General features: G+C 45.8%; 1 protein-coding gene across 1 annotated transcript in view; it reads right to left on the reverse strand.

Annotated features, from left to right (window-relative positions):
* Nucleotides 1-485: 485 nt before the first annotated feature.
* The window catches only part of LOC106560497 (low-density lipoprotein receptor-related protein 8), a 618846-nt gene continuing 605245 nt past the window's right edge, over nucleotides 486-14086 (reverse strand). Inside the window, exons 17-19 of the mRNA XM_082956606.1 lie at nucleotides 8078-8260; nucleotides 3770-3987; nucleotides 486-1940 (exon numbers count right to left, since the gene is read on the reverse strand). Coding sequence (XP_082812732.1) covers nucleotides 1902-1940; nucleotides 3770-3987; nucleotides 8078-8260 — 440 coding nt within the window. The 3' untranslated portion in view covers nucleotides 486-1901. The remainder of the gene's footprint in view (nucleotides 1941-3769; nucleotides 3988-8077; nucleotides 8261-14086) is intronic.

Raw genomic sequence — 14086 nt, forward strand, 5'->3', positions numbered from 1 at the left:
TCTGTGTTTCTGTGTGTGTATGTCTGTGTCTCTGTGTGTGTGTTTCTGTGAGTGTATGTCTGTGTCTCTGTGTGTGTGTTTCTGTGTGTGTTTATCTGTGTCTCTGTATGTGTGTTTCTGTGTGTGTATGTCTGTGTCTCTGTGTGTGTGTTTCTGTGTTTCTATGTGTGTATATCTGTGTCTCTGTGTGTTTGTTTCTGTGTGTGTATGTCTGTGTCTCTGTGTGAATGCATGCACTAGCATGTGTCCCACTGCCTTCCCAAAAGCCTCTGCTTTCTTACAGAAATAAGATGGAGTAGTTGAAGTCAGTACCTTCAGTTAGCAGGTTCTCATATGAATCCTTGACAGTGTACTGACTACCAGCAGGAAGACAACTAAACAGCTCTAGTGAAGTCTTGCTTACAGAAAGAGCTTAGACAGCCATGTCTCTCAATTGGGCCTTCATATCCAGTGCTATAGAAGAAAATAGTCAAGTTTGTTTGTTCACGTAGCAGAGCATAAATGTACAACCTCAAAACTATCCACTGTACCTATTCGCTTATTATGAACCTATGACAGAATCACAATAAATTGTTTCCTTCAGTCCCATAACTGTGCTGGTGCAGAGGTCCCCTCCCTGATGATATCACCTGTTGCTAGGCAGGTTCTAATGTCATGGAAGACAGAATGCTATTGCATGGATGATGGTCCCCAAACAATCCAGTGTACCACACCCAGACTGATTCTGCAAACCCAACAATGGATGTCTTCTCTAGTAAAATATATCTTGCTTCCGTTTATAGTAGTCTAGCCACTCCTTATTACACTGAGAACTGAAATATACTGAAATATATCCTCAGTATGGAAGACGTAAGTATGGGAACTAACCAGACAGGAAATGGTAGTGGAAGCTAGTGGATACCCTAACTGATATACAACTGTATTCAACTCATAAACTGTGATTCTGGCCGGCAATCTAACACAAATCCAGTGCTCAGTTCTGTTTCTTCATTGGGTTGTCATTTTCCTTCCATTTAAATCAGTAGTGGGACATTGAACCCTCTTCTACAGAGTCCCTAAAACGTCTTCCAAAGTTAGAGAGAAAACATCTCTGCTCACACAGACACGGAGACCAACAGCAGGGAATGTGTACCACTAAATCTTCCTAGTTTAAAAATGTCCTCTGACCCCCATCCCACCCCGACCCTTCCCCCTGGTCATTATCTAGTCACTTTTGTGTACGTCTGGGTTCCAGCAGTGCGGATTACCCATAATCCTCCCTCACCCGAGTTCTGCCCTACTGCTTTTTCCTGTGGCGCTGCCCTCTGGCCCGGCCCCCCCAATACCCCCATCCCTACACCCATTCCACTTCGCTCTAGCCATGCGTAGCCTATCCTCAGTGACACAGGCCTGGCCCGATCATATTTTCACCAGCAAACACAAACAATAAATAAAGTCAAAACAAAATAATCATTAAATACAGCTGGCCATTCCCCTGTTGCTGGCTCAGTACAGTAGTCTACCCAGGGAGAACCAGCCTCTATTTACATGTGCACTGATGGGCAATGAGGTTAGTCATCAGTAAGACAGACAGTAGCATTCAGCACGACATCTAACTCCAGGAACTACCTAACTAACGAGGGGCTAACAGAAGAGCAGAGGACAGCGCAGTAGTAACTAGTAGTAAAGTAGTAGGACAATACAGTTAGGTGTAAGAGAGAGAGAGGATGTGTTTTAGAGACACAAGTTGGGGGGTACACCTATAAGTAAAATATACCCCCCCCCCCCGTCCTTGGGGGGTTAGGTTACTGTATGAGCAGGCTCTCTCTCACTCTCTCTCTCTCTGTGCCCCCCTCCTCTGCAGTGTGGTCCCCCTGGGATATGGAGGGACGGAGGGACGGGGCGGAGACACGGCGTGCCCCTCAGGGGAATCCGTCATCCTCCAGACTGAGCGCCACACGCTGCAGGGAGCAGATAAAACAACGTTACCACAGAGTTTGTCTGTGTGTCTGTGTGTCTGTGTGTGTTTGAAGGAGAGCTGAAAGGGAGACTGAGACAGAGAGGACCAGAAAGATAAAGAGCAGAAAAGACAGAGGGAGAGAACTAAAAGTGAGAGAAAGAGCAACATAGAGACAGAGCAAGAGAGAAGCTCTCCTTAACGCAGATCCCACTCCTCCTCCTCTCATCACTCTATCCTCAGCACACTGATTTGGCAGTGATGTGAGGAGAGCTGCAAGGGCTTACAGAGATCCACCTCGGGACATTCTGATGTCTCTATCTGACTGAAACACCATGAAGAGAGGAGAGGAGGAGAGAGGAGGAGAGAGGAGAGAAGAAGAGGGGAGGAGAGGGGAGGGAGGAGAGAAGAAAAGAGAAGAGAGTAGGAGAGGGGAGAGGAGAGGGAGGGTAAGAGTAGAAGAGAAGAGAGGAGAAGAGAGGGGAGATGAGAAAAGGAGAAGAGAAGAGAGGAGAAAACAGGAAAGGAAAAGAGGAGATAGGAGAAAACAAGAAAGGAGAAGAGAGGAGAGGAGAAGCGAGGAGAGGAAAGAGAAGAGAGGAGAGGAGAAGAGGAGATAGGAGAGGAGAAGCGAGGAGAGGAGAGAGGAGAAGAGAAGAGAGGAGACGAGGAAAAGCCCAGGTGGAAGCTTGTTTCCTCCCCCACTACCCACTCTAAGGTGGAGGTGGTATTCAACATGACCTCTCAGCACAGCACTGTAGCATACCAGGTGTGTGTGTGTAACCTATCATGCAGCCAGAGTCCCACCCCTCTCTCCCGCTGTCTCTTCCACGCCACGACAGCAATGCGTGTCACCATGCAAACTGATCCCAGCGCTAACCCCTCCCACCTCTGTCTTGTTCATGTTTACCAGCAGATCTCTGTTTAAGATACCTTACAAGTACACCGCTAGAAAAACAAAACACTCATGCAGAGAAATATATCATTAAAAACAAGAATAATCAGGAATAAATGAATATGATTAAAGATTGTCCCGTCATCTAAGGTGCTGTTTCTGTTCTGGTTACTGTTCCCCTTTTGCCTAATTTACACTCCAAAGGGGAAGGAGCAGGTTTGATGCTCCCTTCACTAAGTCTTCATAGAGGAGAGAGTAAAGCTACAACCCAGGGCGCTGTGCCTCCCTAACGCACAACGACAACACAGTGACACACACTGTCAAAACACGGAATGTGGAGATGGATAGAGACCCAATAGACTACATGATGACTGAAGGAATGTGGAGATGGATAGAGACCCAATAGACTACATGATGACTGAAGGAATGTGGAGATGGATAGAGACCCAATGACTATTGATGAATGAGGAATGTGGAGATGGATAGAGACCCAATAGACTATATGATGAATGAAGGTGAAGATAATGTGGTGATGAAGGGCTCAACATCAATGTCTGTGTTTGACCAAGGAAGTTTTTGGAATGATTTTGTGACTTAAGGTGTGTGTGTGTGTGTGTGTGTGTGTGTGTGTGTGTGTGTGTGTGTGTGTGTGTGTGTGTGTGTGTGTGTGTGTGTGTGTGTGTGTGTGTGTGTGTGTGTGTGTGTGTGTGTGTGTGTGTGTGTGTGTGTGTGTGTGAGAGGATGTAAGCCTGTCCCTGTCTTGGAGACTCTCCCACCCCCACACACTCCAACCCTCTCTCAATCTCCAAGTCCCACCCCTTCTCATCTCATTTGCCGGTGGGATGCATGGGCACCCCCGAGTACCAATGGGAGTTGCTGTCTGTGATCCCGCCCCCCAGGGGCAGGGCTAGGAATGGCTGGTGGACGCTGCCACTCACAGCGGGGTAGGTGTGGCCGATAGACTCTCCAGTTCGACCGATGTGAATCTCGTCATCGTCGTCCTCCGTGGTCTTACGGTAGACAGGGTTGTCGAAGTTCATACTCTTGGTGTTCTTCCGGCGCCAGTTACACCAGACCAGGTATCCGGCGGTGCAGAGCATGCCGATGACCACTGTGGCAAGGATAGGAACTGCATGTATGAAACACAGCGACACACACGCACACACACACACAAGGCGGGAGCGTTAACACAGCCAGGGGAGACAGAGCGGTGCTTTAGCATACAAACACATCCTAGTATCACCACACATAGCAAACGGCAATGAATCACACACACACACACACACACACACACACACACACACACACACACACACACACACACACACACACACACACACACACACACACACACACACACACACACACACACACACACACACACACACACACACTCTCTTTAAAACACACATACACACAAATACACCCATGTAAATGTACACAGAAGCAAGCACACCCAATCCCAAGTCCACACACACATAGCCACACACACTCATGCATGGCACATGTCACACGCGCGCATAATGCAGCCTACACACACATTCAATACATAGCTGGGTATAGTGGTATTCCAGGAAAAAGAATGGGGGCTGGGGAGGAGGGGATATGTCTGGCTTCTCCTCTCAGCTTTGGCTGGCGTTCCCAGTCCTAATTTCCCCCATCAGACGTGGAGTGGTGGTATTCCCATGGAAGACCCAGACTAATTGGTCTATTGTGGGGGGCACTGGAGACTCCTCTATGATTAAGGGCCTGAACCCCCAGAAATCCCTGTGTTCTTATGTAAACACTCAATTAAGATGTTCTCAATCAGGCTTTCCTCTCCAAATAGCTTGGATCTAAAGATCTCCAGCAATATCGAGGAAGAATTAACCATGGAAATAACCATTGAGAGATACACTGTATGGCCAAAAGTATGTGGACATCCCAAATTAGGGGATTTGGCTATTTCAGCCACACTCGTTGCGGACAGCTGTATAAAATCGAGCACACAGCCATGCAATCTCCATAGACAAACATTGGCAGTAGAATGGCCTGACTGAAGAGTTCAGTGACTTTCAACGTGGCACTGTCTTAGGATGCCAACTTTCCAACAAGTCCGTTTGTCAAATTTCTGTCCCGGTCAACTGTAAGTGCTGTTATTGTGAAGTGGAAACATCTAGGAGCAACAACGGCTCAGCCGCGAAGTGGTAGGTAGCACAAGAACGGGACAGCCAAGTGCTGAAGCACGTAAAAATCGTCTGTCCTTGGTTGCGTCCAACTTTGTGGCAACAGTTTGGAGAAGGCCCTTTCCTGTTTCAGCATGCACATAGCGAGGTGCATATAGAAATGGTTTGTCAAGATCGGTGTAGAAGAAATTGACTGGCCTGCGTAGAACCCTGACCTCAACCCCATCGAACACCTTTGGGATGAATTGGAACGCAGACTGCGAGCCAAACTTAATCACCCAACATCAGTGCCCGACCTGACTAATGATCTTGTAGCTGAATGGAAACAAGTCCCCGCAGCAATGTTCCAACATCTAGTGGAAAGCCTTCCCAGAAGAGTGGAGGCTGTTATAGCAGCAAAGGGGGAACCAACTCCATATTAATGTCCATGATTTTGGAATGTGTCCACATATTTTTGTCCATGTACTGTATGAAAGGGGGAATGATGGAGAGAGGAGTGGGGGAGAATATTAACTATCAAATGAACCATTGAGAGATATGAAAGGGGGAACGGAGGGTGGGAAGGGAGGAGGGGGTGGGTGGGAGACATAGTAGGATGTCTTTAATGGGCCGGGGTTAGGGATATCTCATTTTAAAGACTCAATTATAGACAGAATGTATGCTAGAGCAAGGTCATTTACACATTATGCCGATCGCCAGTCAATTCAGACATTATAGAGCTGTATCAGAGTTGGCGATCTTAAGGTCTATATCCTGTAATATGTGATAACATGGGTAATATGCAAATCTGACTTAAGGGGGGTTTAATCCTTGATGTTATTTTGATGAGCTCTTGTTCTAAATTTACAGTAATGTTTTTACAACTGACAGGCCTATGTGTTCACACAGACACAACCACCACCAAAACTCTATGTACCTACAGGCCAATTTGCACATGTTGACATACTCTTTTCAAAACTGTTAAACTTCAAAACCTAAAATAACACAAAATTGAATAAGACATACATTTGCTACATTTCTACAGTAATACCGTATTGAAATATATTCCAAATCTAAACGATTAAATACTATCAAAACAATTACACCAACCACAGCTGATTCCCATTGTAGCTGAACACCTACCCAGATGTTAGTCTTTCAATTACATTACCATCTATACAAAAGGGGACATCTTAGGAATAATGCTGTACTGTAATGTAGACATGGACCCAGCCAGAGATAGAGAAGTGGCTGACAGAGGAAGAAGAGTGGCTGGGAGAGGGAGAGGAGTACGTACGCGTGGTGGAAGAAGACTGGGAGGAAGATCAATAGCTGTAGTCTCAGATGAGATTAGGGCTACTGATAAGTGACCATGTAATAAATCATGGTCTATCAATGAGAGAGGCTGGTCTGAGAGTGCAGCCAAATCTGCAACGCTCAACAGTGGCATTGTGAGAAAGTTCCGGCAAAACAACAGGTAAGATGTGCATTCTGCAAGGGCATCTGCCTGAACTGCACATTACAAAAGTAAATTGAGCAAAGCCTCCAAACCTACTTGTGTGTAATTGTAATTGTTTTTGTATTTCTGCTTAAGACCCAACAGTTACCTCCTACAGGCGGGAGAGGTAGGATTTTCACTGCTGTGCAGGAAACTGCAATCGTTGATAGGGTCATCAGAAACAATGGCATAAAACTCACAGAGTTTCGGGACAGTGTTGGCAGACCACATTACATTTGGAAATATTCACAATGTAAGCATATCAACTATTTCTAGAGTCCTGAAACAACATCAAGTCAGGATGAAGCAGTTGTACACTGTCCCCTTTGAGAGGAACTCTGAACGAGTCAAGCAACTCAGGAACCAATATGTCCAGGTCAGATGACTATAAAATACACAACTGGTTTTGGACAAAACCAAACAGGGCAGAGGCACACTGCGGCATGGTTTTAGGTATAATGTAAACTACCGTAATACCCTGACTCTTATGTTGCCTTGTGGATTTATTTTAGAGAGTCATGGAGATTGAAGCCAGGAAAACACCCCACATATTCATCTTTGTGGATGAGGCTGGTTTCAACTTGGCCAAAACACGGCGGTGAGGAAGGAATGTGATTGGGAAAAGAGCCACAGTGGATGTCCCGGGCCAGAGGGGTGCCAACATCACAATGTGGGCAGCAGTATCCTCTGATGGATTGCTGTTACACAAACCACTAACTGGGCCATACAACACAGAGCGTCACATTTCATTCCTGGATGACCTCTATGGAAGGGTTGTGCCAGGTGAGGAAAGGGTTGCAGTGAGGCGAAATAGGCCAACGTTTGTAATTGTATGGGACAATGTGGCATTTCACCACTACCGTGCGGTCACAGAGTAGTTTGCAGCCCATCCCAGGATGGTGTCACTTTTCCTCCCACCTTACTCTCCATTCCTCAACCCCATAGAGGAATTGTTTTCCTTATGGAGGTGGAAGGTTTATGACCACCATCCACATGATCAAATGTCCCTCCTGGACGCATTGAATGCCGGATGCCTGGACATATCTGCAGAAGATTACCAGGGATGGATCAGGCATGCCTAAAGTTTCTTTCCTAGGTGTATTGCCCAAGATGACATAAAATGTGATGTGGATGAGCCAGCTTCCCTGTGGCTCAGTTGGTAGAGCATGGTGTGTGCAACGCCAGGGTTGTGGGTTTGATTCCCACGGGGGTCATTGTTTTATGAGTGACAACGTGTGCTTGTTCGGTGACAACCTTTGCTAGTGTTATGGAAGAATGAGTTGATTTGAGACAAGTAAGAAGTGTTTTCGTAGTTTTAGTGCATTTTGGATGTGAAATTAACTGCTGTGCCAAGCTGAAAGTTGGTTAGGAGAACTGTGTGAAGAGTTTTGAAAAAGTGACCTAAATATTGAGAAATGGGTCCTAGCGATTGTAAAAAACTGTAATTGCTTAATTAAGCCAGGAACCACACCTGTGTAGAAGCACCTGCTTTCAAAATACTTTGGGTCCCTCATTTACTCAAATGTTTCCTTTATTTTGGCAGTTATTTGTACATTCCTGTCACACATTACACACATACACCCAAAACACACTTTCACACTCACATCTTCCAGACCAGGCAACGTCATGTGCAGGGGAGACCAAGACAGAAGCAGAGACAGACAGAGAAGCAGGGAGAAGCAGACAGGCATCATATGATACAGTAGACTGGTACTCACCTATAGGAATCACTATACCCAGGACCGCCACTGTTATGTTGTTACCCAGGAGGAAGTGGTCATTCCCAGCTGAGAGAGAGAGAGAGGGGGGGGAGGAAAAGAGAAAGAGAGGGGGGGGGGGAGGGAGAGAGAGAGAGAGAGAGCGAGCAGAATGACAAAAAGAATAAAGAGAAAAACAAAGTGTTAAGAAGAAAGTGAGACACAGTTAAAGGCCCACTGCAGTCCAAAACGTAATTTTCCTGTGTTGTATATATATTTCCACAAAATTGTGAAATTGTGAAAACGATAATGCTGTTTCAGTGTAAGAGCTGTTTTGGTGGGATGGAGTTTTAGCCTGCCTGGCAACATCACCAGGCGATATAAGTTAATAGACCAATAACAAAGAGAGTTTTAAACCTCTCTGCCAATAACAGCTAGTCTTCAGGTTACAATCCCTCCCATTAAACTCGTCCAATTAGGCCCCTCACTCAGACTATTCCCAGACAGTCCTATCAAAATTCTAGCTTGAGAAATTGCTCTTTGCTAAGAAGCTATTGTAGTCATTTTTTTATCATTACTTATTTAATACCCAGAAATTATTTGATATTGAGAAAAAAAATGCATTGGGCCTTTAAACACCTCTCCTTCCTCCTGCCATTCTCTCTGCTAGAGGCCGTGCCCTCCTTCCTCCTGCCATTCTCTCTGCTAGAGGCCGTGCCCTCCTTCCTCCTTCCATTCTCTCTGCTAGAGGCCGTGCCCTCCTTCCTCCTTCCATTCTCTCTGCTAGAGGCCGTGCCCGCCTTCCTCCTTCCATTCTCTCTGCTAGAGGCCGTGCCCTCCTTCCTCCTTCCATTCTCTCTGCTAGAGGCCGTGCCCTCCCTCTCCCTCCATTATTCCCTCCCTCTCTCCTGTGTCTTGTCTAATGGTTCCTTGTTCCACTGTCTCGTCTCCCCCTTCCTTCATTGTCTCCCATTCACCTCCAACCCAGGTTTGTGTTGTGCTCAGCCTTTCCCAGGATAAATCCAGCCTCATCTCCCCATTAGGGTTGTTGGGCCATTAGCAACACTGTAATTATCCCGATATAATGGAACCTAGCCTTGGAGATTAACAGAGCAGATCACAATGGTAGCATTCTGTTAGCCTCCACAAGATCAGATCATCAATGACCAAACTTTATCACACACACACACGCACACGTACACACACACACATACACACACACACACACACACACACATCACAGGCACTTACACACACTATTATTTTTCACATAATTTTTTCTATGCTTGTCTCCGCATTGTTGGAAAGGGCCCGTCAGTAAGCATTTCACTGTTAGTCTACACCTGTTGTTTACCAAGCATGTGACAAATACAATTTGATTTGATTTGGACACTCAGCTGGTGAGTGAGCCTGCTACAGTCTTACTCAGCGAAAGTGGATTAACTGTAATGGTCACAAAGCATGACTGACGTCCAATAGGCACTAAGACTCCAAAAGGGGATTAATCAAATCTTATTAAACATGTTATGAAAGAACTGGCGCCTGAGGCACTGGAGGTAGGAACTGTGGAATGAGGAGAACTGAAAGGGCTGAAGAGGGAGTGCATTTCATTATGGGGTATTATTATAAGGGAGGGGTTTTACTGTTGTACACAGAACATTCACTTGATCCATTCTGACTGTCTCTGAACCTCAACCTGCAGGTTTAGTTTCTGTGTGTGTGTGTGTGTGTGTGTGTGTGTGTGTGTGTGTGTGTGTGTGTGTGGTGTGTGTGTGTGTGTGTGTGTGTGTGTGTGTGTGTGTGAGCTATCCCACTATCCACTGTTTGCTTTCATCTTTTAGTTGCAGTGCCTGCTCTTTTTCCGCACTGCCGTGCAAAGCGTAATGCAGCACGTGTAACAGCTAATGTTGGAAAACCCACCGATGTGCATTGTTCCCCATCTCGGAATAACACCCACAGCCGGTGGGTTCGGGAAATCAGAACAGGGCTCTTGTCGTGTCCGACCCCCCCCCCAGGATCTTTTATGGGAGAGTACTGGGTGCTTTATCATCACCTGGGCTATATGGGAGAGTACTGGGTGCTTTACCATAGTGGTGGAAAACAACTACACTGTCTGTTTTCTATATATATATATATATATATATATATATATATATATATATATATATATATATTATCTATACTGCTCAAAAAAATAAAGGGAACACTAAAATAACACATCCTAGATCTGAATGAATGAAATAATCTTATGAAATACTTTTTTCTTTACATAGTTGAATGTGCTGACAACAAAATCACACAAAAATAATCAATGGAAATCCAATTTATCAACCCATGGAGGTCTGGATTTGGAGTCACACTCAAAATTAAAGTAGAAAACCACACTACAGGCTGATCCAACTTTGATGTAATGTCCTTAAAACAAGTCAAAATGAGGCTCAGTAGTGTGTGTGGCCTCCACGTGCCTGTATGACCTCCCTACAATGCCTGGGCATGCTCCTGATGAGGTGGCGGATGGTCTCCTGAGGGATCTCCTCCCAGACCTGGACTAAAGCATCCGCCAACTCCTGGACAGTCTGTGGTGCAACGTGGTGTTGGTGGATGGAGCGAGACATGATGTCCCAGATGTGCTCAATTGGATTCAGGTCTGGGGAATGGGCGGGCCAGTCCATAGCATCAATGCCTTCCTCTTGCAGGAACTGCTGACACACTCCAGCCACATGAGGTCTAGCATTGTCTTGCATTAGTAGGAACCCAGGGCCAACCGCACCAGCATATGGTCTCACAAGGGGTCTGAGGATCTCATCTCGGTACCTAATGGCAGTCAGGCTACCTCTGGCGAGCACATGGAGGGCTGTGCGGCCCCCCAAAGAAATGCCACCCCACACCATGACTGACCCACCGCCAAACCGGTCATGCTGGAGGATGTTGCAGGCAGCAGAACGTTCTCCACGGCGTCTCCAGACTCTGTCACGTCTGTCACGTGCTCAGTGTGAACCTGCTTCATCTGTGAAGAGCACAGGGCACCAGTGGAGAATTTGCCAATCTTGGTGTTCTCTGGCAAATGCCAAACGTCCTGCACGGTGTTGGGCTGTAAGCACAACCCCCACCTGTGGACGTCGGGCCCTCATACCACCCTCATGGAGTCTGTTTCTGACCGTTTGAGCAGACACATGCACATTTGTGGCCTGCTGGAGGTCATTTTGCAGGGCTCTGGCAGTGCTCCTCCTGCTCCTCCTTGCACAAAGGCGGAGGTAGCGGTCCTGCTGCTGGGTTGTTGCCCTCCTACGGCCTCCTCCATGTCTCCTGATGTACTGGCCTGTCTCCTGGTAGCGACTCCATGCTCTGGAAACTACGCTGACAGACACAGCAAACCTTCTTGCCACAGCTCGCATTGATGTGCCATTCTGGATGACCTGCACTACCTGAGCCACTTGTGTGGGTTGTAGACTCCGTCTCATGCTACCACTAGAGTGAAAGCACCGCCAGCATTCAAAAGTGACCAAAACATCAGCCAGGAAGCATAGGAACTGAGAAGTGGTCTGTGGTCACCACCTGCAGAACCACTCCTTTATTGGGGGTGTCTTGCTAATTGCCTATAATTTCCACCTGTTGTCTATTCCATTTGCACAACGGCATGTGCAATTTATTGTCAATCAGTGTTGCTTCCTAAGTGGACAGTTTGATTTCACAGAAGTGTGATTGACTTGGAGTTACATTGTGTTGTTTAAGTGTTCCCTTTATTTTTTTGAGCAGTGTATATAGCTGTGAGTGTCTTCATCCAGTGTGATTTGCTGTCTTTATTTAGAGCAAGCTGAAAGAGACAGATGAAAGTGCTATAAGTTGAATCATTGATTTCCACTACATTGCAGAGAAGCGTGTGTGAGTACAGTGGTTTATCTATTCTGCTGCTATTCTTTGTCTGTCAAGCACACCGATCTGAAAAAGCTTCCAGCATACACGTTTTATATTGTTACAACTATAATCAGAACTGTGTTTTCTGTCCTAAAACAGATGGCCTTGGAAACACAACTTAATCATTTAAAATAAACACTTTAAATGTAAGTATTATTTATGACATTTTCATTGTTGTTTTGATGCTTGATTGAGAGGACAACAAAACAAAAAGGGAGCAAGTCCTAGAGAGAGAGAGAGAGAGAGAGAGAGAGAGAGAGAGAGAGAGAGAGAAAGAGAGAGAGAGAGAAAGAGAGAGAGAGAGAGAGAGAGAGAGAGAGAGAGAAAGAGAGAGAGAGAGAGAGAGAGAGAAAGAGAAAAAAAGAGAGAGAGAGAGAAGGATATTCGAAAAAAAATATCCTCAATGTACAACGTAAAACACCAAATAATGCACGCAGAGCAGAATTAGGCAGTTAATTATCAAAATCCAGAAAAGAGACGTTAAATTCTACAACCACCTAAAAGGAAGCAATTCCCAAACCTTCCATAACAAAGCCATCACCTACAGAGAAATGAACCTGGAGAAGAGTCCCCTAAGCAAGTTGGTCCTGGGGCTCTCTTCACAAACACAAACAGACCCCACAGAACACCAGGACAGCAACACAATTAGACCCAACCAAATCACCACACTCACACTGTCTGTCATTACACACGCACACTGTCTGTCATTAGACACTCACACTGTCTGTCATTAGACACTCACACTGTCTGTCATTACACACTCACACTGTCTGTCATTACACACTCACACTGTCTGTCATTAGACACTCACACTGTCTGTCATTACATACTCACACTGTCTGTCATTACATACTCACACTGTCTGTCATTACACACTCCTACTGTCTGTCATTAGACACTCCTACTGTCTGTCATTAGACACTCCTACTGTCTGTCATTAGACACTCCTACTGTCTGTCATTAGACACTCCTACTGTCTGTCATTAGACAATCCTACTGTCTGTCATTAGACACTCCTACTGTCTGTCATTAGACACTCCTACGGTCTGTCATTAGACACTCCTACTGTCTGTCATTAGACACTCCTACTGTCTGTCATTAGACACTCCTACTGTCTGTCATTAGACACTCCTACTGTCTGTCATTAGACACTCCTACTTTCTGTCATTAGACACTCCTAATGTCTGTCATTAGACACTCATACCGTCTGTCATTAGACACTCCTACCGTCTGTCATTAGACACACCTACTGTCTGTCATTAGACACTCCTACCGCCTGTCATTAGACACTCCTACCGTCTGTCATTAGACACTCCTACCGCCTGTCATTAGACACTCCTACCGCCTGTCATTAGACACTGCTACCGTCTGTCATTAGACACTCCTACCGTCTGTCATTAGACACTCCTACTGTCTGTCATTAGACACTCCTACTGTCTGTCATTAGACACACCTACTGTCTGTCATTAGACACTCCTACCGCCTGTCATTAGACACTCCTACCGTCTGTCATTAGACACTCCTACCGCCTGTCATTAGACACTCCTACCGCCTGTCATTAGACACTCCTACCGTCTGTCATTAGACACTCCTACCGTCTGTCATTAGACACTCCTACTGTCTGTCAATAGACACTCCTACTGTCTGTCATTAGACACTCCTACCGTCTGTCATTAGACACTCCTACCATCTGTCATTAGACACTCCTACCGTCTGTCATTAGACACTCCTACCATCTGTCATTAGACACTCCTACTGTCTCTGTCATTAGACAATCCTACTGTCTGTCATTAGACACTCATACTGTCTGTCATTAGACACTCCTACTGTCTGTCATTAGACACTCCTACTGTCTGTCATTAGACACACCTACTGTCTGTCATTAGACACTCCTACTGTCTGTCATTAGACACTCATACTGTCTGTCATTAGACACACCTACTGTCTGTCATTAGACACTCCTACTGACTCTGTCATTAGACAATCCTACCGTCTGTCATT

This window comes from Salmo salar, chromosome 10, assembly GCF_965601325.2.
Source record: "Salmo salar chromosome 10, fSalSal1, whole genome shotgun sequence".
NCBI classification, from domain to species: Eukaryota; Metazoa; Chordata; class Actinopteri; order Salmoniformes; family Salmonidae; genus Salmo; species Salmo salar.